At 38.5% G+C, this 26,476-nt stretch overlaps 2 protein-coding genes across 2 annotated transcripts; both read right to left on the reverse strand.

The window, feature by feature from the left end:
- comtb (catechol-O-methyltransferase b) lies at positions 1-9,217 on the reverse strand. The gene is made up of 6 exons (XM_041783797.1): positions 9,105-9,217; positions 7,911-8,082; positions 850-967; positions 561-754; positions 345-476; positions 1-273 (listed from the first exon to the last, which is right to left on the reverse strand). Coding segments are annotated over exons 1-6 (798 nt in total). The 5' UTR covers positions 9,107-9,217; the 3' UTR covers positions 1-93.
- A 2,020-nt stretch (positions 9,218-11,237) lies between these two features.
- LOC121507364 (SRSF protein kinase 2-like) lies at positions 11,238-26,133 on the reverse strand. Its single transcript, XM_041783661.1, has 16 exons — positions 26,044-26,133; positions 24,541-24,592; positions 23,397-23,641; positions 23,208-23,316; positions 23,013-23,100; positions 22,533-22,620; positions 19,021-19,127; positions 18,719-18,884; positions 18,545-18,570; positions 18,379-18,435; positions 15,152-15,521; positions 14,908-15,005; positions 12,185-12,292; positions 12,029-12,098; positions 11,854-11,946; positions 11,238-11,729 (listed from the first exon to the last, which is right to left on the reverse strand). Exons 3-16 carry the CDS (start codon positions 23,617-23,619, stop codon positions 11,545-11,547), a joined length of 1,788 nt encoding a protein of 595 aa, XP_041639595.1. The 5' UTR covers positions 23,620-23,641; positions 24,541-24,592; positions 26,044-26,133; the 3' UTR covers positions 11,238-11,544.
- Positions 26,134-26,476: the final 343 nt, after the last annotated feature.

Below are 26,476 nucleotides of genomic sequence, written 5' to 3' on the forward strand. Positions count from 1 at the left end.
CGTACTAGAAAATCAGAGGTGTCTCATGTAAAAGTGTTCAGTAGAACAGAGTTAAGAGGTCACTTATGTAAAACACGAGATTTGTGTTAAAAACTACCCTAAGAAAACAGATTTCTCCAAGCCATCCTCCACTTTGGTGTACTCCAGGTGAGATCTGAAGTACTGGCTTTCGTATTGTGAGCTGCTGCGGACATATTCCAGGTACTCAGGAGCTCCTGGGCAGACGACATTATCAGCTAAGAGGATGCTTCCTTTCCTTAGCAGGCCACACTCCTGCAGTAAAGGGAAAATTGCATTAAGGACAGGAAATAAGAGCAGAAAATTAATTTGCATAAGAAACTCGCCTCCATCAGTTTGGTGTCAGGAAGGTAGCGGTCCTTCCAGTGATCCAGGAAAACCAAGTCAAATGTGCTCAACCCAAAATGCTCCTTCATCTTTGGGATCCAGTCCCCAGATGCTCCAACCACTAAATGGACCTAGAAAAAAAATCAAGCTGATTCTGAGCTCTAAATACTATATTATTCTCTTTTTTCAGTCTGTTAAATTAAATCTGACCTTACCTTTTCTTCTAATCCAGCCCATGCAATGACTTGCCGGGCGATTACAGCAAAGTCTGGGTTAAACTCTAAGGTGATGAGCTTGGCGTCAGGGGGAAGCAGGCTTGCAATCCGCACTGTGGAGTATCCACAGTAGGTCCCCAGCTCCAGCACAGCAGCTGGGTTTACCTCAGACACCACTGAGTCAAGAATACAGCCTGTGGAGGAAAAAGAAAATAAAAAACAAACTTTAGGTAGAGAGAGGATGATTTTACACACTAAAGCACTTTTTTTCATAATGAGAAATCAGCACCTTTCTCATCCCCCACATTCATGGCCCACTCCTTCTGTCTGCAGAACTGATCGATGGCTTTCACCACGCTCTGAGGGTCCCCTCTAGTGGCATTTTTCTGTACTGCACTCAGGAGCCTCTGAAGAGAGAGGAAAAAATAGTACTACTTTACCATTGAACATTGGATCATTCTTATTTAATCCATTAATCCTTTTGTGTTTGATTGTTAAGCAGACATAAAAGAACTGCTGGGTTAAAGAAATTCTTTTCAATATGCAGATTTAATCTGCTGATGTAGTTTCAGAGTCCTTTCTTTGCATCTTTGCCAACCTGCAGAGGCACGTATCCTTTCAAGTCTAATTCAAATCACAGCCAAATTGGAAAGACTTATCTTATATTTCAATGAGTGTGTCTGTAGTAATTTTATTTTATTTTATTCAACCTTCATTTAACCAGGAGTATTCCCACTGAGATACAAAAACCTCTTTTACAAGGGAGTCCTGGCACACCTTTGTTGTGTCAAACTGGAAAAAAAAAGAGGGAGAAGGGTGCAAAGACTGTCAATGAGAAAACATAGGTTGAATCCAAAATCACACACTAATCCCTTACTCCCTATTCCCTATGTAGGGAGCTGCCTGTAGTGGACTATTAGTGGACTCATCAGCACAACAAAAAACTTCTTGATGATGCCATTGCCATCACTCTTTTAAAGGTTAAACCTCAAATAAATTACAGTAGAATCTCAGTAATATCTTAAACTGTATACTCATCTTTACACAAGAATTAAATATAGAATTTGGTGATGATTCTTACAAATCTCCTTTATCCTCATGTATTTGTGATTACCTACTGCCTACCAAAATGTTACCTGCTTGGTGTTTATGTGTTCTAGGTTCACATTGGCTGTTCTCCTGCCATCTGTCTGTCATTTACAGTACATTCAGTAAGTATTCAGGTCCCTGAATACAGTACATTCAGCCACAAGCAGAACAGAGCCAGCCCCCACCTAAATGCACTACTGTTTTTCCCCGGATCAAAATGACCTGACATAAATCACAGTCATAAAGTCAGTTTCATAGCACAAATATGTGAAAATGCTTTATATCTGTTCACGTTTAACATCTATAAAAATGACAGGACATGTGGTCTTCACCTATGGTGTGCGTTGCCTGTGACTGGCTCTGACACAGACAGGTGGCGCTATAGATGACAGTGTCAAGAAATGCTGGTAACAGCTGGGCTTTCATGATTGAAATATAACAAAACTGCCGCATTGTCAGTGTGGCTACTCAGAGGTTCTAGGGCGCTATAGATGACAGTGTCATGAATTTAGCGATAGCCCAGATACTACCTCAGGTGGGGCAAATAAGAGGAAGAGGTGTCAGTTCTGCCCACCAAAGAAGGACTGTAAGACACATGCTGCATCAGGTCAGATATGGGAGCATATTCTGGTTTGGCACTCTGCTGTGTCAAACTTAATCCTTGAATAAAAATGCATTTAAAACTACTTTTTCTTTACTTGTCTGCTACTTTCTTAGGCTGTATAAATACTATACAAATACTGCATTGGCAAAATACTACAATAAAAAATAATATACTAAGAAAACAGTTGACAGTGTCATTAAAGACGAGTCTCCTAGTCCTTCTGCCGAGAAGAGGGAATAGGAAAAACTCATTTTCTAACACAATTTGTGATGTGTGACAAGTTGTTTCTTCAATCAATGCAGATTTGGTGTTTAAATCAAATTAAGCTGCTTTATTTTGGGGGTTAGTGAAGGTGGGTCATTTTTAACCTGCAAGTACACAGGGAATGCACAGAATATGAGGAGAAAATAGTTTTTTCCATGACCCCCATCTCAATAAAAAAATAAGGAAAATTTAGACTGTATTTTCAAACATTTATGTCCCACCTTTTAACATTTTTATATTTTTTATATCTTTGATATTTTGTTCTGCATATGTCTTTAAACATCCATCTCACCCTGGAAATCATTATTGTTTAGTTTCAGTAGTTAAGTCTGGGTCCATACTACCTGATTTTTATGCTTTACGCTCTAATTTAGAAGGATCTTTAAGTTTGCATCCATGCAGTTGATGCAGGATTGCATAACTGCAGATCATCCTCCACTCCAGCCTTACTTGGTACCCAAAAAAAAAAAACCTTCACTTGCAAAAACCTTCACTTGTTGTGACTGTCTTAGTGTTTATGGTGCTAAATGTCTGAGTTACCTTCAGTGACTGAAATTCCTTTTACTTCCTGTCAAAACTCCCCTGGCTTTGGTCATTAGAATTAGTGATTTGTCTCAATATGACCCCAGGGTTTATACAGCCTTATTCTGTCTTTAGCTTGTTCATCTTTGGAAGTTAAACGCTGTGGCTGTTGAGCAGGAAAATCCAAACTAGTATAGTCCACACTATAGTATAGTGTCTGCAGTAACTATAAATCTGTCTGTTTTGCCACACACAGCAGAAGTGTATTTGAAGGAAAGCCAGTCACTGTTTTTTCTGGTTTATGGTTCAGCACCTCCCCTGTAGTGCTTTGGCGCCCCCCAGAGGAGTTCTGCCTCACACTTTGAAAACCACTGCACTAGGCCATATGCATCCCATGCAAACAGGGTTTTAAGTTGCTGGCATGTTGTAGTCCACCTGTCATCACTGTTACTTTTAAGATAAGTCATTATTTACTGACTTAAAACATGAAATATGCAGTCATTTGACTTGTTGGGAGGATTCTCCTTTAACTAGAGTTTTAGAGAGAAAATTCAAATGCAAAGAGGCAGGCAAGTGTTCCATTACCATACTGAGAATATGACATGAGCTGCATGGATGCAACAGTGGATCCACATCTTAATACTTCCCCTGAGAAGAGCCTGATCTTGTCTTTGTGCTCAATAGTTTAAGGATTCTTTAATGTTTCAAAATTAATGGACAAGGAAAAAGTTTCAGCTCTTAAAATCTTAAAAAGCCAAGTTTATTATCAGGGATTACAGCCGGAAATGAACAAATCTTATCTTCAGGCGTTATACTCTGCCTTACATTTGTAGGCAGGCTTTCTTACAGCCTAAACTCAGAAGACTCACTAATATGATGACTTAAATGTACCTTATTTTAATAGTTCCCTTTAACAAAAAGACAAATAGTTTTGGTTAAAAGGCCAGTTGTCGCTCACAGATCTCAGTTAAAAACAGAAAATTTACAGGTTACATTCCCTCAAGGGCTCATTAGAAACCCCCTACAGGTATTTACAAATGAATATTGTAAAAATATGAAACAAGACCATCTTTCATTATTAGATTTGACTATTCCCTCCCCCCTTTCTTTCTCCACCTTTCAGAAAGTGTGTGCTGAAACAAGATGATTTCCCCTCATGTGTCATGTCCATGGCTGTTAAACGTAGCCACTGTGCGTCTGCCGGTCCGCCATCTTGGAACAGGCGGGATTAGCGAACGCTCAATGTAAATAAGCCCACTTCACCTGTAAAATCTGCCCTACCTTGCTTAATCCTGAACCACTCTACATGAAATTTGTTTTATTATAAAGCTGAAAGCTTGAACATGACACTGATTACTTACTGGAGTTGAATCAAGGTACTAATTGTGGGTCTGATCAACTTTAAATAAAAAAAGCCTATTATGTCTTTCATATGTACAGGAAACATCAGGTGTAATTGAATATGTAGAATCTATAATTAGATAGTTTTTGTTTCTCCAAATAATTTTGTATAGATAATTTCTCTCCCTCTCATCTTGCAACTGGCCTTTAATCTATAGGCAGGCATAAACTGTGAGTCATCACGCTTTTTCTCACCTGATGATTTTTGAGTTTGCAGTGCATATTAGCTTTGTGAGGACACAACGGCTGATCTCGGCTTAATTACTCATGCAGGGGAGGAATTTCTGACTTGCAGAGCCAGCAGATTCCAAAACCTCAGGGTATTTTTCCAGTAAAATTTTCTGAACGGATCATCAGATGATCCATGGGGGGGCAGAGAGAGGGAGCAACATGAGGAAAACTAAAGTCTCAACAGGTAAAAGTCCCGACAGGATGAGTCACGTGATTTCTCATTTCTCATGATTTTTTTCTTTATGGTACAACAAAAAGTGGCAAAACAAAGAAAGACCGAAGTTAAAGCTGAATGTTCCTGGCTTATTAGATCATCTTTATGTTGTCTAAAAAGCCTAAATCAAACTGATACTCAGACTGACAGTACAGCGCACCGCACACTGACTCTCTCTCTCTCTCTGGTGAATATAATAGCCTAATGCTTATCATCAAAATGAGAGAATTTTCCTGCATTTAAGTCAAATACCAGTCTTCTGATGACTGATTTATGGGTCTTTGGGATAGTAGAAAATTAAGGCAATCACATTTTCTGGAGTGGGCGATAAGAACTGCTACTAACGCCAATAAATTTATATGACTTAGTTGTATATTTTAAGTATTGTACTTAATGATATCATTAAAATTACACTGAGTAAAAAAATAAATACTTAAAGCCACAACAAGGAGGTCCAAGCATTCTGCCAGCAACATCAAAATGACCAGTTTGGCTTTCAACAATCAGATGACGGTCAGTACTTGCACATAGCAGGAGAAAGATTCCACATTTCCTTCCAAAACAGCGGCTGCATTGTACTTTAAGTATGGTAACAACTTATAATAAACAACCCGGTCGGAAGTCTTGTACATATTTAAGGCCAGAGCACTAACATCAGAGCAAGGAACCCATCGTATCTGTGGGCGTCAGCACATGAAGTTGGCATTTTCATTGCTGTCTGCCCATTTAACTCTGTTAAACTCTCACTCTTTTGCCCGCGCCAAGATGGCGGCCAATAGAGACAGTTCAATAATATTTGAAGCCACAGACACAGAAACAGCTCATTCTCAGCGGGGCTGAAACACAGAGTTTTTAGACATGCTAAAATCCAATACTGGAGTGTTTTTTCAGCAACAAACTTCACAGGCTGTTTTGGGGACCTCTGAGACCGATATAAACTTGTCTTAAAGGGGTCAAATATGTGACCTTTAACTCCATTCTGAGTTGAATGGTCATCAGTGTTGTAGTTATCTGACAGTGTTGACCCACCAGTGTTAGTTCAACTCAGGAAAAAAATCAATTGTTTTAAGCTCCACTAACTTCAAATCTCAGCAGATATGTGGGCAGAGTTTCCCATCATGCCCTTGAGCAGAGTGTTTAGATGTGGTTTTTATGTGTTTAGTTGTGTTTGGATGATGCCTGTTGTACACTGATCCCTGCTGGAGTTCTTTTGCTCATATTTCTGGTTGATTGTGGTTGTTTTTGGTGTGACACATTTGCACCATGAGTGAAAACTTCTACCAGAGACTTATGGTTGTCCTAAAGGATGCAAAGTTGATTTTCTTCTTTCTCAATATGTATTGCTTTGCTATGAGTGTGACTCTCTGCCAAAGGAGACGCACCTTGCCACAGATTTCAAGAATCTTTGCAGCTCTGTCATATTATAAAATATTTTAATCTTTAAATACTTGTAGTGTGGACCAATATAGACACATAAATGTGCTAAATTTAACTTCATATGAGTTTTATTAACACTGACAATTTTGCAGTGTATTTTAATTTATTATAGAGGTGTGAACAACCTGGTTGATGATCCAGTCTCTTGTTGTTCTTGCCAATTAGAGAAGATCATATTTCACTGCTCAACTCTTCAGTAGTTGGTATTTAAAGTAAACTTTCGATTGAATACTTTTTATGTTTACTTGAACAGATTTATAGACCAGTTTTAAGCAAAGTAACTGTACTTTTACTTGAGTACAATAGTCATGTACGTTTCTCACCTTGAATATAACACAGTAAGGCTGAAATCACATCTTACTCAAGGTACAGTATATAGCGATTATGCCATTTTGTTGTGCTCTACATATTTTGAGTGAGCATTATACCCTATATCAGTACCCCATCATGACAATGTGAAAAGTGCGATGGCTGTGACATCATTGAGGAGCAGAAGTTTTTTTTATTGTGCTGATGAGTTCCCTATATAGTCCACTATAGACAGCTCACTATGTGGGGAATATATCTAAAAGAAATCCTGTTTGTCTGTGGATGGTGTAGTTTAAATGAGGTGCAGCACAGCTGGTCAGCATTATAACAATACCAAGACATGGAAGGATTGTGTTGCTAACCAAGAAGGCTGACATTTTCTGATATGCAAATATATTCTTTATCTCAAGATTTCAATTGACACAAGCCACAGTGTGGCATGGGTCATTAAAGTCTATACACTATCTGGGAAGAACATAAATGGCAGTATCATCTGTAGATATTTAAATGTCAGACTCATTACATTCAGTGGAAACAACATAGTGTCTGGGGTTTAGCTACAGGGGCCCAAGAAATGATCCCTGAGGAAGACTATGATTACAGCTAAGGACTGCTGACAGCTCACCGTTTGTCTTCGCCCTCTATGCCCTCCCTGTCAGAGAAGATTGTATACACTTTGCTGTACAGGGAATATGCTAAAGATGAACAGAAAGCCTTGAAAGTAGACCGCCAGGATCCATAGTGTCTCCAACAGCCAACAGCTCTACATTTATTCAATGTGTTATGCACCTCTTGGCCGAGCAGTTAGAAATATTGGTCCAGTAAGTCAGGAGGCTAATAGTTTGTTCTTCATCTTTTAATTATCTTTGACATGTTAGATATGTGGATTTACCTTGAATTGCTCTGCAAGGCACCTTGTTTTGTATACTGGATTTACTAAGCTGTCTTCTCTAGAAAGACCCCTTCATTTGAGAACCTATAGGGTATATTCTGAGGGGAGAGTCCTATCAGAATACCAGTGCTGCTCAATGGGTGACTGGAAATACTGCTTGCTTGGGTTTTCACAGGTTATCTGCTGAAGGAGAGTTTACAAAGCAAGCTCAGTGTAAATCTATTTCTTTTTGACCATTTCAACACTTTAACCTTTTTTTTTGCCACTGTAACACATTTTCACCACATTTCAACACTTAGATTGTGACTCTTGCAAAGGTATTTTTTTAACCATTTAGCTCTTTGGTTGAGTAGGGTTGAGTAACACTGCTCTATAGAGAAGGCAAACCTGAGGCCGTGTAGACTGGGTCAGAGTGTCCAACATCCTCTCCACAATAACATCATGCCAAAAAAGTGCCAGTCCTCCGTGATACTGCACGGCAGCAGGAATCAGCCATCTGTACAGAGCATACAAAAGAGCTGCTCCACCGGTGCAACTGTAAAGAAGAGTCAGCCACATCCTGCAACCAAGGCACAGAGCAAAACATCCATTCAGCATGGTTAACAGTGCTGCATTATGGGAAGAGGCTGTGATGAACAGCCGTGGACACACTGTAATAGCAGCACATCTGTCTGAGATAGATGAAAGCCTTCATATCTCCCTTCACTCAAAGGGAGAGGGCTCCTTTGTGTTGCTCTAATGAGATGAGTGTTTACTATGCTGAGTACAATACTGTTCCTGCTCATGTTTTCATTATCAGCTGCTGCTGACAGCACCAAACTGCACACCCACACACCTCTGTGTGATTATATCACTGCAGGATATTATTTAATATCATCTGCACAGGAAAAACCCACAATAAGATGCCCAGAGTGCAGGTTTCCCCCTCTCAGAGGCTGTTAGTTTAGGTTTAAATCTATAGATAAAAACATATTCAGAATCTTAAACAAGGGCTCCTTCTGTGGGAATAGTAGAGGGAACACAAAGCATGGCTGAAAACGGCATTACCTTCACTAATAATACGACTGTGTGAGACCAGTGGTGGTTGAGGTAATTCCTTTTGATAAGGAGTTTGAGTTGCATGGCAACTGGCTGGGGGTTAAGAGCTGTGTCACAAAAGGCAGAGCCAGGGACTTCAACCTTTACTTTGGTTTCATCCTAACGTTCTTATAAACACAAGGTTCTGGATCAGAAATGTGCAATAGTCTCAGCATTGATTGATAAACACAGTTAAGTTTTTTATGATCATTTTGTACAGATTAATCCACACATAACACAATGTGCATACTGATGCAGAGAATTCAATCTCTATGCAAATCACATCACAGAAAGTTTTCAAATCTAATCAAGACAATTAAGGCTTAAAAACCCTGTTTCTTAAGTTTCACAATAATACAATCACTCATTCTACAGTCTGGGAATGAAAACTGGACTTAGCTTTAGTCTCCCTCAAGCAACAAAAGAACAACCACTTGTTAGGGTTACTAAAAATACCCTCACACCAGGGCTTTTCATTAGAATCAAGAAGAAAATAGGACTTACATGTGTGGGCAGGCAGCGCTCCCTGTCCACTTCTCACCTCCTCTCGATTCTAGAAGAAAATGTGTGAGTTCTCTCACAGCCGGACATATGCTCTGCGTTTATATGAGACTAACTCCTCCCTCCTCTTCCTTCCATCCCCCTCTCGGAGCTCTGCTGGATCTGAGCATGCAAGGAATGCACAAAAGACCCAATCTCTGGGTGAACACGTCAAATGCAAACACAAATTTATGTAGATGGTAAAGATGTGCATAAGAAAAGGATTTAGATCTTGACTGGAGCTTTGTTAACTCTGGTGAACTATGAGTGCTATTGCTGCCTATTTGAGGCAGTGAGCATGATTTTTCTTTTTTATGTAATTTTAACCTTTTAACAAAAGGTGCAGAAAATTATGGTTTCGATATTAGACTGCAGAATGTTTTTAACCCTTGTGTAGTTTGGACTACATGCGGGTTAGATTCGACCCACTCTGGCTTGACGATTTTTTTGTTTTTAAGTATGATGGCTTAAATTTGCTCTAACTCCATTTAATTTCATTTTTGCAAGTTTTACATAAAAAAATTATATATATATATATATATAAGTTTGGAGGAATATTTGATGAGTAATGATCAGAGAGTGATTTATGTTAAATTTTTGAAAAAATGTTGAAAGTAATTACTAATTTTTGAGGGCAGAAAACAATCACGCTTGTCCCCTATGGACCAAAAATGACCCCATTTGATTTTCCACATTATAGAACAAGTGTACAATTTATCACCCATTTCTGTGTTACCACCTTTTTAGCCAACTACATTTAAAGTCATTATGCACAAATTTTAAACCTTTTTTTTAATTATAATTTATAGTCTATGCTCTCATTAAAATGAAATCAAGCCTTTCAAGAGTCAGAATCAGCAGAAACAATGAAATTTTTTGATTAAAGTTATGTATAACAGATGAACATTTTAATGATGGATAATCACCAACAGTTCCACTTCAAAGTTTTGTCAGAATATTATTTTAAGAATAATTAAACACTGACCCGGTCTGGTTTGCCTTGTTATAAAGCACAAGAGACGTCATAAATTAAAAAGTTTGGCACAACCAGGACTCTTCCAAGAGCTGGATGCCTGGACAAACTGAGAAATCAGGGAAAAGGGCCTCAGAGCTTGATGCTCACTGAGTGGCTAGACAGAAGCCTCTCCTTGGTGCAAAACACATGAAAGCCCGCTGCAAAAAAGCACCTAAAGGATTCTCAGGCTGTGAAAAACAAGATCCTCTAGTCCGATGAAACCAGGATTCAACCATTCTAAATGTAATGTCTGGAGGAAACCAGGTACTGTTCATCACCTGCCTAACACCATCCCACAGTGAAACATGGTGGTGGTAGCATCATGCTGTGGGGGTGTTTTTCAGCAGCAGGGACTGAGAGACTGGTCAGGGTTGAGGGAAAGCTAAGTAGAGCAGAGTTCAGAGATATCTTCAATGAAATCCTGTTCTCTAGTACTCAGATTAGGCTGTAGGTTCACCTTCTAACATGACAATGACTCTAAACACACAGCCAAGACAACACAGGAGAAGCTTCTGTGAATGTCCTGGAGTGGCGCAGCCAGAGCCCTGAATTGGACCCTATTGGACATCTCTGGAGAGACCTACAGATGGCTGGCCATCCAACCGACTGAGATTGAGAGGATTTACAAAGAAGAATGGTAGAAAATCCCCCATTATAGGTGTGAAAAGCTTGTTGCATCATATTTAAAAAGATTCAAGGCTGCAATGGCGGCCAAAGGTGCTTCATCTAAGTACTGCAGAAAAGATATTTCGGGGGGTTTTTTGAATACATTTGCAAAAAAATCTAAAATTCTGTTTTCACTTTGTCATGATGGGGTACTGAGTGTAAATGAGAGATTATTGTAGCATGAGACTGCAACATAATAAAGCTGAAAAAGTGAAGGGGATCTTTCTGAATGCACTGTATCAAGAGTATGTACGCTACTTACAGCATCAGCCTACCAATGAGCCCCCGCTCCCTCTGTCACAGGAACATAGACACAAACTTACAGTCATTCCTCCTGCTCTCTTGCCCCATTTTTTGTTAACAAAATAAACACTGATAAAACATTTGCATATTTTTCTTTAAAAATGACAGCAAAATCAATCTTGGGTCCATTTATTAGTATTCAACAACTCCGTGATCATGTGATGAGGTGGTTTTCAAATAAAACTAAACTTATTTTTGACATTGCTGTGCCAGAATCAGACATGATGACTATCAAAATACTAAAAGAACAAAAAAAGAGTTCTCTGTAGGGTAAATGATGGGCTCATGATGCCAGCATCTGACACTTTTTCTCCTGCATATCCCACAGCTGTCCGAGTCCCACATCACTTGTCATGTGTCAGAGCCTGCTCCAGAAGAGAGCTAGTCCACCGGGCTTTGAACAGCACAGGAGTGGTGTTTCTAGGAGGTGATCCAGGGGTGTCTGAGACACTGAGCAGCCGTGGCTCTCTGCTCTGGCAGCAGCTCCAGCATGGTCAGGAGGAACGAGCTGAACTGTAGGGCCTCCTCACGTGGCCACTCGTACTTATCCAGCAGAATCTCAAATAAGCTCCACGGCTTCAGCTTGGTGATGTGTCGCAGTTGTCCTGAAGGTGTAACAAGAACATTTACACACTCATAGATCTAAAATACATCAAAACAAAGTGACAACAGAAACTTGAATGTAACAACAAAAAACAGCCTATGTTTATTAAAAAACATCCACTTTACCTTTACGGTTGAAGTATTTTTTGGAATTTCTCCCTGACAGAGCAAACTGAGATGGGAGGGGTCCTAACAGCTCAATGATGTGTGCAATGTGATCTGAGAGAACAAGAGCAGGTAGTATTTGTGAGCAGATTTAGTTCAGGGAACAACATAACAGTCTGTAATCAACAACACAAACCTTCCTCGCGAGTAAATGTTGCTCCTGATTGGGGGTCAAAAAGATAGTCCCCTGTGGCGAGCTCAAAAGCCTACAGAAAAGGAACAAAACATGAGGGTGAACTTCATAAAGCACATTTGGAGAGGAGAAAGGAAGATATTATATTTCTCTGCTCACCATGCAAGCCGTGCTCCAGATGTCAGCCGGTGTGCTGTAATCAGCGCCGATCAGAACCTCCACAGAGCGATACTGACACGTCTGGATGTCCTCAGTGAAGTGTTTATGCTGAAGACCAGAAATAAGACTCTATTATTACATTAGTTCATATCCTGAATTCATTACTATGAATGAAACCACACAAAAAGTATCAAATGTGTTCTGAAAATTCTGTTAATACAAAGAAAAATCCTTTGTTGTAACAATCAACTATGCCAAAAATACCACAAGATTTAAATTAATATTACAACTATGAATGTATTTAATTCTAAAATGTTGCCAAGAAAAAAGGAGGCTAAACAAAACACATTTACAATAACAAGGTTTCGGTTGTCTAACTTGCAAAGCTAATGATTTATTTATACTTATTTAATTGATATTACTTTGTAGTCCAACTTAGCTCTGAGCACATTAGCAGAGCCTCATTGTCTGCCTCAAACGGAGCATGTTGTATCCCTAAACAGGGCTCTGTCTTTGCATATCCTGCTCTTTCCTTTAAAGCCACTAAAGCATTAGCAATCCCCCAACCAATCTAAAACTTGCACAGACTTCCACATTCTCTTAAAGTAGTCGAACATTATCTTTTAGGGAACTAGTCCAGTCAGCATTAATTTGACATCTCTACGACTTTTCCACAACTCTGGGATACATGAACTCCACATACTGGGTGTGCACGATATTATCAGTACTATGTTGGTATTGGCAGATTTTAACTTGAAGATAGAATTATCGGTATCAGCTGGAAGAAAATTCCCATGCTTTATCACACAAGCTACAGTTTCAAACCAGTCGTTGGTATTGACATCATTTTTCTGTCAGAAATGCCTCAGAAGGTTCATTTAATACTGTGGAAAAATCTGTGTCCATTTACAGATGGACTTGGCAAGCCAAAAAAAAAAAAAAAATCACCATTTTCTCTTGCCATGAACATTTATAACGTCATATCTTAGTTGTGCTTCGTCATCACTAAACAAGAGAACATGCACAAAATTTACAGAACTAGCAAGGGAATGTTACTAAAAATACTTACTAAAAGTAGCTTAAAACTGGCCATGTTCAGCCCTTGTTCTAAGATAAAATGTTCCCAGATAACAAGTCCAAACCAATGTAATATCTTTTTAGTGCTGAAAAAAATATTATAAAATAGTATATACATAATAATAATATATTATAAAAATATAGTTCAGCTCACAACAAAAGTTTGTTGTCTTTGTATCTACCAGTAAGTAGAGAATGGCCAGATCTGTTGTGGGTTCAAATATTAACTTTATTTTTTATGTCGGAATTGGGCTGACTGTGCCAATCCAGGTCACCGATCCAAATTCTGACATTTTTGCATAAACAAGGCATAAGCTACTAGTAAAGCAGAGTGCTTCGTGACAGACAGCAGCTCAGTCTGAGTCATCATATTTCAATCCAACACTAAAGAACAGTCAGATAACAACCTAAACATCACCTGTTTGTGTCCGTGCGATTAATGTGAAGCAGAAATGAGGTAAAAGGTGTGTTCTCCCACACACTTTACATAAAGCAACATGAACGAGTCTACTCCATCAGCCTGTCTTTGGCTTTAGTATGAGCTGCAGCAGCTCATATTACAATAGCATAAACAACTATTTAAAGGTGTATTAACTCATGACTCACTCGTTTTAAGACTATGATGATTCAAGAAGTGGTCTGTGGCATTTAGTGAGGTCAGAAAAGCAGCAGTAACAGCGAGGCTGACTGTAAACATGATGCTAAAACTAAGTTCAGTTTATCAGTGATAAACATGGTACTTCTGAAAAATCCTTCACAATAAAAGTCCACAGCTATTGTTTTCCTCAAGCGCTTTAATCATAAAAGCCCTGTTCAGGAAATAGTGTTTTTAAGTAGCAGCTTGCTTTTATTTTTCAATTTTTTGTCTGAAAACTTAACGTTTCCTGTTGCAATAGTCCCTGGATATATCCTGTTTAGTGGATTATTGGTTTTTTTTTTACTTATTTGAGAAGTTTTTTTAATCATTGTAGCTATTTATATCTCCATATTTACTTTTTTATACAGTATTAGACTTTTATTATTCTGCTGCTGCAGTAGCTCTGTGCTGGTCTTGGTTGTCTACAGTTGTTGCTGCTATTTTTACAGTAAAGAGCAGTTCCAATATCTTAATAAACATTATTACATTATTGCCTGTTTCTATGTAAAGACAGCATAAAGTTTAAATGGATTTGATGGAAATAATATTTAATTTCATGCATTTTGAAAAATGATCAGATTTCATATAGAAACAGATCAGGGACTGTTAGGAAGTCTGGAGATCATTATACCTGTTATATTCTGTTTGGAAGTTTTAAAGACATCTTACTACAGCAAAGCTCTTGGTGCTATCAGAAATGTCAGCTGATGAACAAAGTTACTGAGTGAATACAAATACTCTTTTGAAAATCCATCCAAAAGCAAACAGACTGGAGCAAACTGTCAACAAGGCAAATTACATCACTCTCTTTCCCTGACAGTTTATATCTCACCAAATAAAATAAGAAGCAGAAGTACCACCCCTGGTAGCACTGACATGGACAAGACTAAATTTAGAGTACAAAAACTTTTCTTAGTGGAAATTAGATATGGGAACTCTGGAAATGGACGTAGCAGATTTTTATTTTATAGGAAAAACAGGTTTTGATTTATACTTAAGAATGACTCACCACCCAGCAGGCATTGCCAAGGTCAGCAATCTTGATGAGAATTTTATCGGCATTTTGAGGCTTTAGCAGGTCCAAAAGTCCACCAGAGTCAGTGCCCCCTAAAACACATAAAATAAAGTCAGACTGTAATATTATTTCTGCACATAGTAGGAAATCTATACAGCTTAATAATGAGTAAAAGTTAGCTAATTTTCACATCATAGCAATGTTACAGAGCTTTGCCGGACTAAACTGTGAAACTAACCACGAGGAGAGGATGGTGAAGGTTTAGGTAGTTCTTGGTCTGAAGTCTGATGTAGTAACACTGATCTGGAACCAGTAATAGGACCATCTGTGTTGAGGTCAGGCCACGAGCAGATGGAGTCTCGGTGGCTGTGTGGAGCCCAGTCCTGTCCGTCTTCAAACAGCAGAGTGTGCCTCCTGAATGCAAGGTTAGTGAGGGCCGTGAGCTTAGAGTGACGCTTTGAGTTTGGGGTGGTAGAGGGAGCAGAGTCATCAGAGAACGACACTTGAAGTTTGTCTTTATGATGGCTGTCAGCAGCACTCTTCTGCCCTCGTCGACTCCTGTCTTTCCTCGTCAGTCGCTTGATAGGGCTGCTGGATATTTTACTGGACTGCAGAGGTGCAATCATTTGTGGGAAACAAGAAAAAGTGAGCCTTGAGTATCTGAGAAGTGATCATTAAATGATGAAAGCAGGGGTGGAGCAAGAAGTGCTCGACATCCAGGGTTAAGTCCAAACTTAGGAGGGTCCAGGGGTAGTTTTTAGACTGATAGATTTAAAAAAGAAAAAAAAAAAAACACCAACAACAAATCTATTCACCATTCAGGCAAAAATGATGAGGTTCCAGCTTAAAAAAAATCAGTTGCAGCCAAAACAAGAATATACTATAATGAAAATCAATAATGTTCTTATCTTCTGCCTAAAAACATACGGAAACTATCTGATATTTAGTTTTTTTTATTCAAACTATATGGCTGTGGGAGGAATATGATGATGAGAACATGTTTATGTTAGTACTATTCATTTTCAAAAGAGGATAAAAAGCAAAAAGAAGGGTTCCTGATTTAGATTTACCTTTAAAAATACAGAAAATGTTATTATGTAGAACGATGTTCAAATTATTCTCTATACTGTAGTATATGCTCTTTGAGGTAAAATAAGAAAGGTTGATTTTATTCAGTTTACCTGCAGTGATTCTATTATTTGTTTATTGCATTTATTGATCACAACACTGAGCAGAAAAAGTATTTTGACAAGCCCAAAAGATTTTTGGCTTTTGAGAAAACAAAAGCCATTTCATGACAATGTTGAGTGAAATGGTTTCCCAGAAAATATAACACATTATGAGAAAAGCAGTTTTTTACTCAATCAAAATTTACTTATCACAGCAAAATTGAGTAAAATAAAGGAAATAGAAGTTGTAGACATTATCATGCAAGCTAAAGCCTCTCTATCTCACCCATGACTCTCGGCAAACATAAAATCAGAACATTCACATTTACAATAAAGGAGCAGCACATAATCAACCTTATTCAACAAATTCATTTAATGCATACAGGCATTCTCAGCATTGGCCATGCATTCCCTCACCAGTAGTGTTTTTGTGCCTCCCTCTGCCGTTAGCATGAAGAGTTTTTCAGGAAAATCCCAGTCAACCTCCTGAATAATTACACCCCCTCACATCACTGAGGTCTGCTGATCAGCTTCACCTTGTTGTCCCTTAAACCAGGTTAAAAACCCCTGCTTCAGTGGCTCCTAAACTGTGGAAGGAACCACTTCTTGAAATCAAAATGTCCCACAACTTACAGACGTTTACATTGTGTCTTAAGGTCTTATTTTTACTCTTTGGCTTATAATACATTGTGAGAGTTGTGTAGCCTTAACCTTTGTTTGCCTTTTTATTTTCTTAATCCCTGTATTTCTATAACTGTAATTGGTTATATTTTCTGTTTCTAGATACTCTGGCATTCTTTTTGCTTTTCTATTTCTTTGTGTTCAATAATGTTTTCATTTCTGCTTTTTAGCCACTGTTCAGCACTTTGGTACACAATGTGCTACATAAATAAAGTGGGTTGATTGGAAACCTACGTGTTACCACATTACTGATAAATTGTGACGATGCTTAGCATTTTTTGTGCATTTTGAGTTACAGGGGCTGCCTTTTACCTTCGAAAACCCTGAAATGTGTATTTTCGTGTTCTTTGAAGTAAGATAATATTTTGCACAAAAGAATCCAGTTTTGTACTTTTGTGGGCTATTTCAACTTGAAATTGAGAGCTGTTCCTTTAATGTAGAACTATGAGCCTAGATAAGGCACACCAGGATTATTTGGGTGTCTTATTAATCTGCAGAGTTTTTCAAGAATGTCTTTGGCATTAAGACACTGTCGCACCATGAGTGAAGTTACTGACCAAGGAGAAGCCCCGCCTATGGGGAGCAATCACAATATACAATGGATGCTATAATGAACATAACGGAAAAGGACTTCCTGGTGTGTATTTTCAGTTATTGTCACTTAAATTGACCTTCCTTGAGAGGCATGAATGTTCAAGGAAAAGTATGTAAAATTGGTGAAAATTGCAGAGGATGAAGAGCATGTAGCTTTACAATAAATACATGTTGTTTTGAGTTGTCTTAAAACAGAATTTTTAAAAGTATGGAAGTTTCCACAGTGTAGTTTAACTTAAAAAGTTAAGCTAAACTAACATAAATTCACAAGTAAAATGAGCTGATGTAACTGAAAATGACTAGGTACCTGCTAGTAAACAAATAATGTCTATTTCAGTATTACATTAAAATGTAATGTAATTGGTTGCCTCTAGTATTTTGAGTTCTATTAACTCATCAGGGATTAAAGTGTAGGTTTTAAATTTTAAGTTGAGTCTACTCAAAAATGTATTTACAGTACTTAAACATTGTGATGTAATCAGTTTCAACAAATATTTTTAGCTTTTTTTTTTCAACTTGATGGGTTTTACAGCATAGGGTGAGGTAACCTGACTGGGGCTAGCACTGACCCCCAACTAGGCTGATGCTCTACCTCCCTCATCTACCTACCCAAGCACAACTACCACAGGGCTACTATTCCCATCACCAACATTAACCTGCAAAAGGTACACAATGAGAAACTGAATAAGCATTGCTGACTGCTAATACCCACTGAACCCCTAAAGCTCCTAGAAAAACACTAGAGCAATCTGAAGTCACAGATCAGATCTCAATATAGCCTTTCACGATAAAGCTACATGACATATCTACACAAACAAGTTTCATTTATGAAAGTTAGTTAAGAAGCTAACACCATCAAAACTTGACAGTTAGTCAATTTCTCCTCAGTCTCATGTTAAATGCCTGACACTGACAAGTGTAAATACTTAGGTATGCATGCTTTATAAGAACCAAAAGGTGAATGTTATCAAGATGCATTTTAAAGCTAAAGTGCAAAAACAAATCACATCATCAATCTTACCCACTCCCCCAGACTGTGGAAAACCCCAGTCAGCTTTCCAAACAGGTTGGATAAACTCTTAGAAAGCCATAAAAAACAGGTCATAATCCAAAGATTACAAAATCTAAAACAAAAGAAACTGACTGGGATAATAATGCACAGAAAAATGCAGTTCCTTTTTGCACACCTGTTTTTCTCTGGAGCTTCCATTCACTGGCAAGACGTGAAAACAGCAATAGAAAAGATTTACATTTTGTGAAAATATCAGAAAAGCAACATTATAATTAAAGAGGCTAATGTTAATCTATTAAGGTCAGCATGTCCTAACATGCAGGGTCATCTTAAAAACAGCATCACTCACTTGCAGAGCTGGTGTATGCAGGAGATTCTGGCAGCTGCCACAGCTTGGTATTGGCGGCGAGTTTCTGAACATAAGCCTCGTCCACTCTTAACAGGATGTTTTCTGGTTTGATGTCTGTGTGAATAATCTTGCATTTGGCATGCAAGTAATCTAAACCCTGCAGAACCTGTGATAAGAAATAAAAAAAACACAGTGATTGGCACCTCGCACCAAGTCATTACCAACACAGTTTGTTCAGAATAGAAGCTCAGCGAGTGGTGAGAGAACAGGAGGATGATTTCAAAAGAGGCTCACACAAGCACCTGTCTGAGGATGCTCTTAACACAGGGCAGGGGGAGGCCACAGTAGTTGGATTTGACGATCCACCTCAGTAGCTGGTGGCCAAGAACCTCCAAAACCATGCAGACATCTGGGGAACAATTAAGGATCTGGTTTGACAGTTTGACATCTTAATGTGTGAGAGGATCTGGTGTGTTTAAAGGCGGCAAAGACATAATCTCTCATCCTTTTACTGTGATCACAAGGCGTTGCTATGGAGATAAGTGTTTGTAATTAGAATTAAGGAAACTGCGTGATGGAAAAATCTAATCTGTAAAAGCTCTAGCAGTTACAGTGCTTATAAAAAGAATTCCTCCTCTTGGATGATTTACCCTTTTATTGGTTTTAGAAATCAATCATGGTCAATATACAGTGCTTAACAAATTTATTAGACCAGCACCCAAAATAAGGTTTATGCCACAGCTGCCCTATATTAACAGTACTGGCATAACCAAAATCATTTTTTATGTTTCTGCAATGGTTAATACGCCAATATTTAGAAGCTCTTTAACCCAAATGATATTTTTAATGCTAAAATATAATTATTATTGTTATCCACGAATTTTCAAATTTACTGATTTACAAAAAAACTGAAAAAATAGTAAAGCACATTATTATTTCTTGGTTAATATGTCAAATTATAGTTATTGACTTGCATTCCTGAACAGAAAAGTTAGTTTTAATAGTTGAGTGTTATGCTTGATTCATTCTGACTTCTCAGAGAAGCCCAGTGAGTCGGCTCAAATTTGGGTGTAAAAAAGGTGAATTCAGTTTGAAATTCCTCATTCTTGTTCAAAATGGTAAAATGTGGAGAGCTCACTGAAAATGAAAGTCTGCATTAAAGCACTTCATGATGCTGGATGGTCTCTGAGACAAATATGACAGATGGTCTAATAAATTTGTTAATCACTGCAATTGGTCTTTTTTAACAAAACATTTACAAACAACTCTTCAATGTTAAAGTGAAAACAGATTTCAACAGAGTAATGTCAATTAAACAAAAAAATATGTAATTCAAAATAAGTGACGGCACATACATTCACACCCTTTAAAGTGACTGGCCTTATTCAACAGAGATCCAGTCAACTGGTCTAGTAGTCTCACAATAAATAAAATGGTTAATCAATATTCCTGGTTACTATTACACCATGAGGACAAAAAAAACATGCCAGGCAAATCATAAAGAAGATTATTGACGAGTTAGGGATAGACACAAAACATTTCCAAGGAACTGAACAACCCCGGAGTTCAGTTAAATCCAGAACTGTCCTTGCAAACTGAGTGGCTATGCAAGAAGGATACGAGTGGGAGAGGCTGCCAAAATGCCTATGACTGCTCTGAAGAAGTTACAAGCTTCAGCAGCAGAGATGGGAGAGACTCTGCAAACAATTGTTGCCTGGTTACCTCACCAGTCAAAGCTTTATGGGAGAGTGGCAAAAACACAACCACTGTTGAAGAAAATTCATATTAACTTTCAACCAGAGTTCACTGAAAGGCATGTGGGAGACTCCGCAGTCAAGTGAAAGAAAGTTATTTGGTCTGATGAGACCAAAATGGTGCTTTTTGGCCATCAGACAAGACAGTATGTTTGGTGGACACCAAACACTGCACATCACCACAAACACACCATCCCCACTGTTAGGCACAGTGGTGGCAGCATCATGCAGTTGGGATGCTTTTCAGCAGCCAGTGCTGGAAGGCGTGTTAAGGTAGAGTATAAAATAAATGTGGCAAAATATAGGAAAATCCTGAAGGACAATCTTCAGTCTGCAAAGACCTACAGTACTGTGCAGAAGTTTTAGGCATGTAGAGCGCTAACGGTTCTTCACAGGTCCTGATGTTTCACAACCCCGGGCTGGAGAGAAGAAGGAGGGCGGCCAGAGTCAGTGTCGGCACATTTGACATGTACGTGTGTCGCTCAGCAGCCAAGGTCGAGCTTAACAGCATTTCTTTTGTCCAGGCCTTTGCACACCCGGTAATACACCCAGCAACACCAACAGTTTTCAGGTGCTTAGAACATACACATGACAACCAGGGGGTTGTTGCAACCCTCCTACCTGCCCTAACAGTACCCTAGGCTATGTTTACGTGCCACATCTACCCATAACTCCGCCCTAAAACTGTGGTTTTTGTTTGGTTTTCATCAGATTATTTTCCCATGCCTTTGGTAATGTACAAAGACATCCAGAGCATGACCTGGGTTGTGTCAATCCTCCTTTCCGCCCGATGGGGCCCTCAGGGGCCCTCAGGGGAGCGTACTCGCCATTACATGCCTTACTTCAGCCTCAAATTTTGGCTCAAACATGCCTATAACTTCTGCAGAGTACTGTATGTCTTGGGAGAAGACAATAAGGTGAATGTTCTGAAGTGGCCGAGTCAAAGCCCAGACCTCAATCCAACAGAGATTTTGTGGCTGGACTTGAAAAGAGCTGCTCAAACCTGATCCCCTTGCAACCTGACAGAGGTCAAAAGAAAGAAAAATGATGTAAAATTGCAGTATCCAGATAGAAGGAGGTGAATATTTATACAGTCACTTATTTTACTTTACATATTTTTATTCACTTGACATTACTTTGTAGAAATCTGTTTTCACTTTGACATTGAAGAGGTTTTTTGTATATTTTATTGACAAAAAATTATGTTGGTGATCACTGATTTATAAAATCAGTAAAGGGTAAAAAATGTATGTATTGCATTGATACCTTTTTGGACTTTATATTGATAGCTGTGGCCAAACAAATGCCAATTTAACACTGAAAATCCTCTCCAGACATTTTATCGGCTTCATTTGTCTAGGGAAGTGGTTCTCAAGTTGTGGGTCAGGACCCAAAAGTCCTTAAGTCCTCAGTGAACATGCATCAATACCTTTTATTTTACCCTGTTTTACTGTGAAATTGGGTAAATTTAAATGTTTGATCAATATTTCAACTAATTTAGCTCTTTTCCTGCAATGGAAAAGCTACTTTTCCCATGATAACGAAGTAAATTCTTAAGATCTCTGGAGAATTGTTGAAAATTTAATGATGGGGAAGAGGGTATTAAACTTGTCAGTTTTGTCCCTTCTCTTTTTCATATCATGCATTTTGGGCCAATCATGCTCCAAACTGCAACACATTCCATAAACTAAAAATGCATTGTTGAAAATGTTTTGGAAACTTGGTCGCAATTTGTTGTAAGGCAGACTGGTGGGCCCTGAGGCTGGACCAGTTGAGATCCGCTTGTCTAGGGAACAAACCACACCTGGCCATGAAACTGCTTTTCAATTAGTTGTCCAAATACTTTTGAGCTCCTGATAATGGAGGCACTCTGAATAAAATGGCTGCAATTCCCAAATGGTACATTCTATTTTTTTGTGAAACCCCTTAAAATAAAGCTGAAATTCTAAACTTCTGTCACAGTTTAATTGATTCAAACCAATTACATTAGTAAATAGAAGCAAAATATTAAAAAGTGTGTCACTGTCCAAATACTTATGAACAGTCTTGGTTAAGGATACGCTCTCCATTTACTCCAGTGATCCGAAAGTCATCAATAAGATGAACGATTCTCTCTCGCTTCGTATCTTTGGGGTCACTGTCCCTTACCTGATGGGTATCAAGTGGAAAACACATGAAACAATCAGTATATATTCATCTGTCTTTCATATATCTGTAAAAGTGCAATCAAATGACTTTGTGTTTAATTTTGTGAGAATAACTGAAGCCAATATTTGCCACCATTCCGTTTCAAACTCTAACACTATCTTCTCCCATCACACACTTACCTGTTGGAGATTTTAATCAAGACATAAGAAATAGCATTTATGCCCCCATTATGTGCCCCACTTACTCATAAACTTCTCTCTCCACAGCCACAGCTGTGTTAACAGAGGTTTCTCTGTGTTGTTAGTGCCACAAACATTAACAACACTCCAGTCAGTCGTTGACTAAAAACTGCTGAGTATACGTCTTTAAAAACACAATGTGGTCACACTGACACATTTCAGAAGTTTGATCTCATCCAGTGCCGTCTCTGTGAATGTTTGAGCACTCTTCACCACCTTCAGAGCCACAAAATGCCCCTTCCTGCATGCAGACAATTATGGTAGTTAGCTGTGCTTACGTCTATCACATTACCACTACATTATGTTATTATGTTATATGATCAGTAAGTGGATCAAACCTTTACTTACACCATGTCCCAGCAGAGCCATACAGTAGAGAAGTGGCCCCATCCCAACTTTTTAACCACCTGGTAACGGTCAACGAAAATCTCTCCGATCTCTACATTGTAGTAACCGCCTGCAACACAATGGACAGCCTGCATCAAAGACACAATCTACATCAGCGTTTTGGAGTTTGATGTTGGGGATGCTGAGTACCTATGCCGTAATCTGCAGGGTTCTCCTGCTGCTCGTCATAAGATCCCAGCGGCTCAGGTGACTGAGGATGAATCTGCACAGATGGAGAGCATTGGGCAGGCGGAGGGAGCCTTGTAGGACTCCCTGTTGCTTTGGGGGAGGGTTGAGGGCTGGATTTGATGGGTGGACCTGAAGAGCTGGCTGAAAGAAGGGCTGATATAGCAGCAGCATATGAAGAGGACATGCTTTACTGGGGCCTGAAAAGTCTGAACAAGATGGGCCCAGATCCCAGCAGCACACAGGAGAAAAACATTTAGGCACTCAGATCATTTCAGTCATTGAGTTCTTAAACATTTCTTACTAAAACACTACTTGGCAGAGAAATTGAACTTTTAGAAACTGATTACAAGAGGCTATTTGCAATGACATTTCAAAGGAGCCAGTGAATGTGTAGGTTTATTTTTAGCTGAATGAATGGCATGTCAACGTAAATAGCCTCTGACACTAACCCAGCTGCAACTGGACTCTCTCCCTCTGATTTTGCACAGACTGCTGCAGCGTGGGTGACACAGTTGTAAACACGAATGGCTGACAGTTCCAATAATCATGTTCTTTCAAGAGTTATCTTACAGGAGCATGATGTTATTATGATACAATGTCCTAAAAATGAACTTCTTGGTGTCAGAAATCTAAGTAGCTCACATTTGTGTATATGTACACTTTTGCTCTGATGCTTCAAAATAAAAGTCTATTATGTGTTCCAAAAGCTATCTTGAAGAAGGGCTGTTTTATCCTGTGTAAAATCAATACAAGGTGCAGTGTTCAAACTATGTTCTATCAACTGATATTTACAAATAAAGTCTTAGCTCATGCTTAGCAGATAGAAAATGAAATGACAGCCACTGATACAGCTTATTTAGAGCATCTGTATTGAATTGAATCTGAAATTGTCTCAACTCATTTCACTTGGAGCCTTTTGTTCTGTCTTAAATGACAGACATCGTGAGACCATGGAACAGTGCCTGTGTTTTTAGATTTGTTACTGTGAGTCATTTTCAGCACTTTATCTGCAATTACCTATGCACTATCAAAAAGTACCCATTTTTTTAATTCATTGTTGTATTCTGTCACTGAAATGTATTACTTTGTGACGTGTGCTGCTTACCTCTTGGCCAGGTCACCCTTGTGAAAGAGATCTCGATCTCAATCGGTTTTATCTGGTTAAAAAAAAGGTAATAATTATAAATAAAAAATGCACACTAAAATGATTAATTAAGTACTGGATTACTGGCTTTTAAAAAAGTGTACTGAAATATTCAACCTAGGTCAATGATATCAGTGTCTCCCACACATATGACACTCAGGTGGGCCACCCAGGTATATTTACAGCCACCCTAAGTATATATGCAGACCATTATTTCTTTGCTGTTTGTTTGTTTTTTTAATTCAAGTATGATCACCATCAGAGATGGGTACATTTGCCTTTTTACTTGTCAATTAAACGAGCACATATTAACTAAAATTGTGATTTAACCCGTTTTAAATTGTTTTTTCAAAGATCTTTTGGTAAGAACATCACATGTCAACCTATTTTTTAATTTTTTGTTTAAATGAAACAACTAAAACTGATGTTGATTTTTGACAACAATGCATCAACTTTTCCATGTGATGGGTGCTTAACATTTTTTTAAGAACAAGTCAGTGGTAGCCTTGCAGTGGAGATGAACATGACCAGTTCACTCTGAGACAACATGGCATGGTACGAGTGGACAGAAGAGGAGACCAAGACTTTTCTTAACATCATACTTATACCTTTGTATTTTTTTTTCCATACATACAGACTTTGCCTCTGAACTATCATCCATTTTCTTTGTCTTTTGTTAAAAATTATCAAGGCAACCACTGTAGATGTAATCATAACTGTACAATATGAAACAGGTTTTGAGCATCCAGCTTCTTTGCAGCAGAGTCTTGTGAGATGAGATTTTACCAGAATGACAAGGCTCAGGACCAAAACTCCCTTCAATGGAACACATTCAAAGAGCAATTGTAGGTCATCGAAATTTATTAAATTCCTTTTTTTTTTAAATTTCCTGTCAAAAATGAAAAAGCTAAATAACAAGAGGCCCTCCAAAATTCTGAGGCTTCTTTCAAGTAGGAAATGGAACTGCCAGAAAATACACTGACCATAAATGTAGTGGAAAAGTTCAAAATTTGTCCTTAAATACAGTGGAGCTAAAGTAATAAGTTTCCCCAAAGTATAGTTCTCAATTAAAGTCGATATTCTTAAAAGGTACTTAAGTAGCTTACAGTAGGCCTCTTATAACTGTAGTTTGTTACTGACCCTAAATGATAGCTGCAGCTGGTCTTGTAATGTAGCATGACTTTATTTTTAAAGTTTTGCAAACTTCGTTCACTTGCCACGTGCCCTGTGGGTTCTTTCTTTTTCACCTACATTAGCCACTGAGACTGTTTAAAGCAAAGAGGTCAACGTCGTTTTATTCTGAAGGTTCTGAAGGAAGTGAAAACTTACCAGGTGCTTGACCTAATAAGAGTAGTAGCCCTACATGTTGCTCACTTTAACAATGAGAAGTTGTGGATGTGCCACGTTAGCTTGATTTTCTCGTAATAATAAACCATCAGATGTAAAGAAGCATAGGTTACTCACCCAGCTGCGCGTGACAGGCCTATATCCAGGTAGGCTATATTGTTCGTGACGCAGTAAATGATAGAGCTCCTTATTCCGCGTGGCGTGGCTGTCTCCTCACTCTGGTCTGTGAGACTGAAAAACACTCGGGTCCAAGAATAGCAGGCTGTTGCTGCTCCTGCTGACATTTATCACTATGTAGCGGCCACTTCTATTTGCAGGGGTGCAAGAGATGTCAGTCTCTTATCTGTTTATTTATTACACTACACAGGCCCATGGCTACTGTATATGTACTGTATATGTGTATGTAGCTTAATATTAATAATGACAGGAGAATACACTGTAAAACATCTATTCAGTAGCAACCAACCAGAGGTGGAAAAAATGCACACCTACCTACTATACTCAAATAAAAGTATAGTTACCCTGGTTAAAGTTTAATTATCTATAAGGA

This window comes from Cheilinus undulatus, linkage group 3 (assembly GCF_018320785.1).
Source record: "Cheilinus undulatus linkage group 3, ASM1832078v1, whole genome shotgun sequence".
NCBI lineage: Eukaryota > Metazoa > Chordata > Actinopteri > Labriformes > Labridae > Cheilinus > Cheilinus undulatus.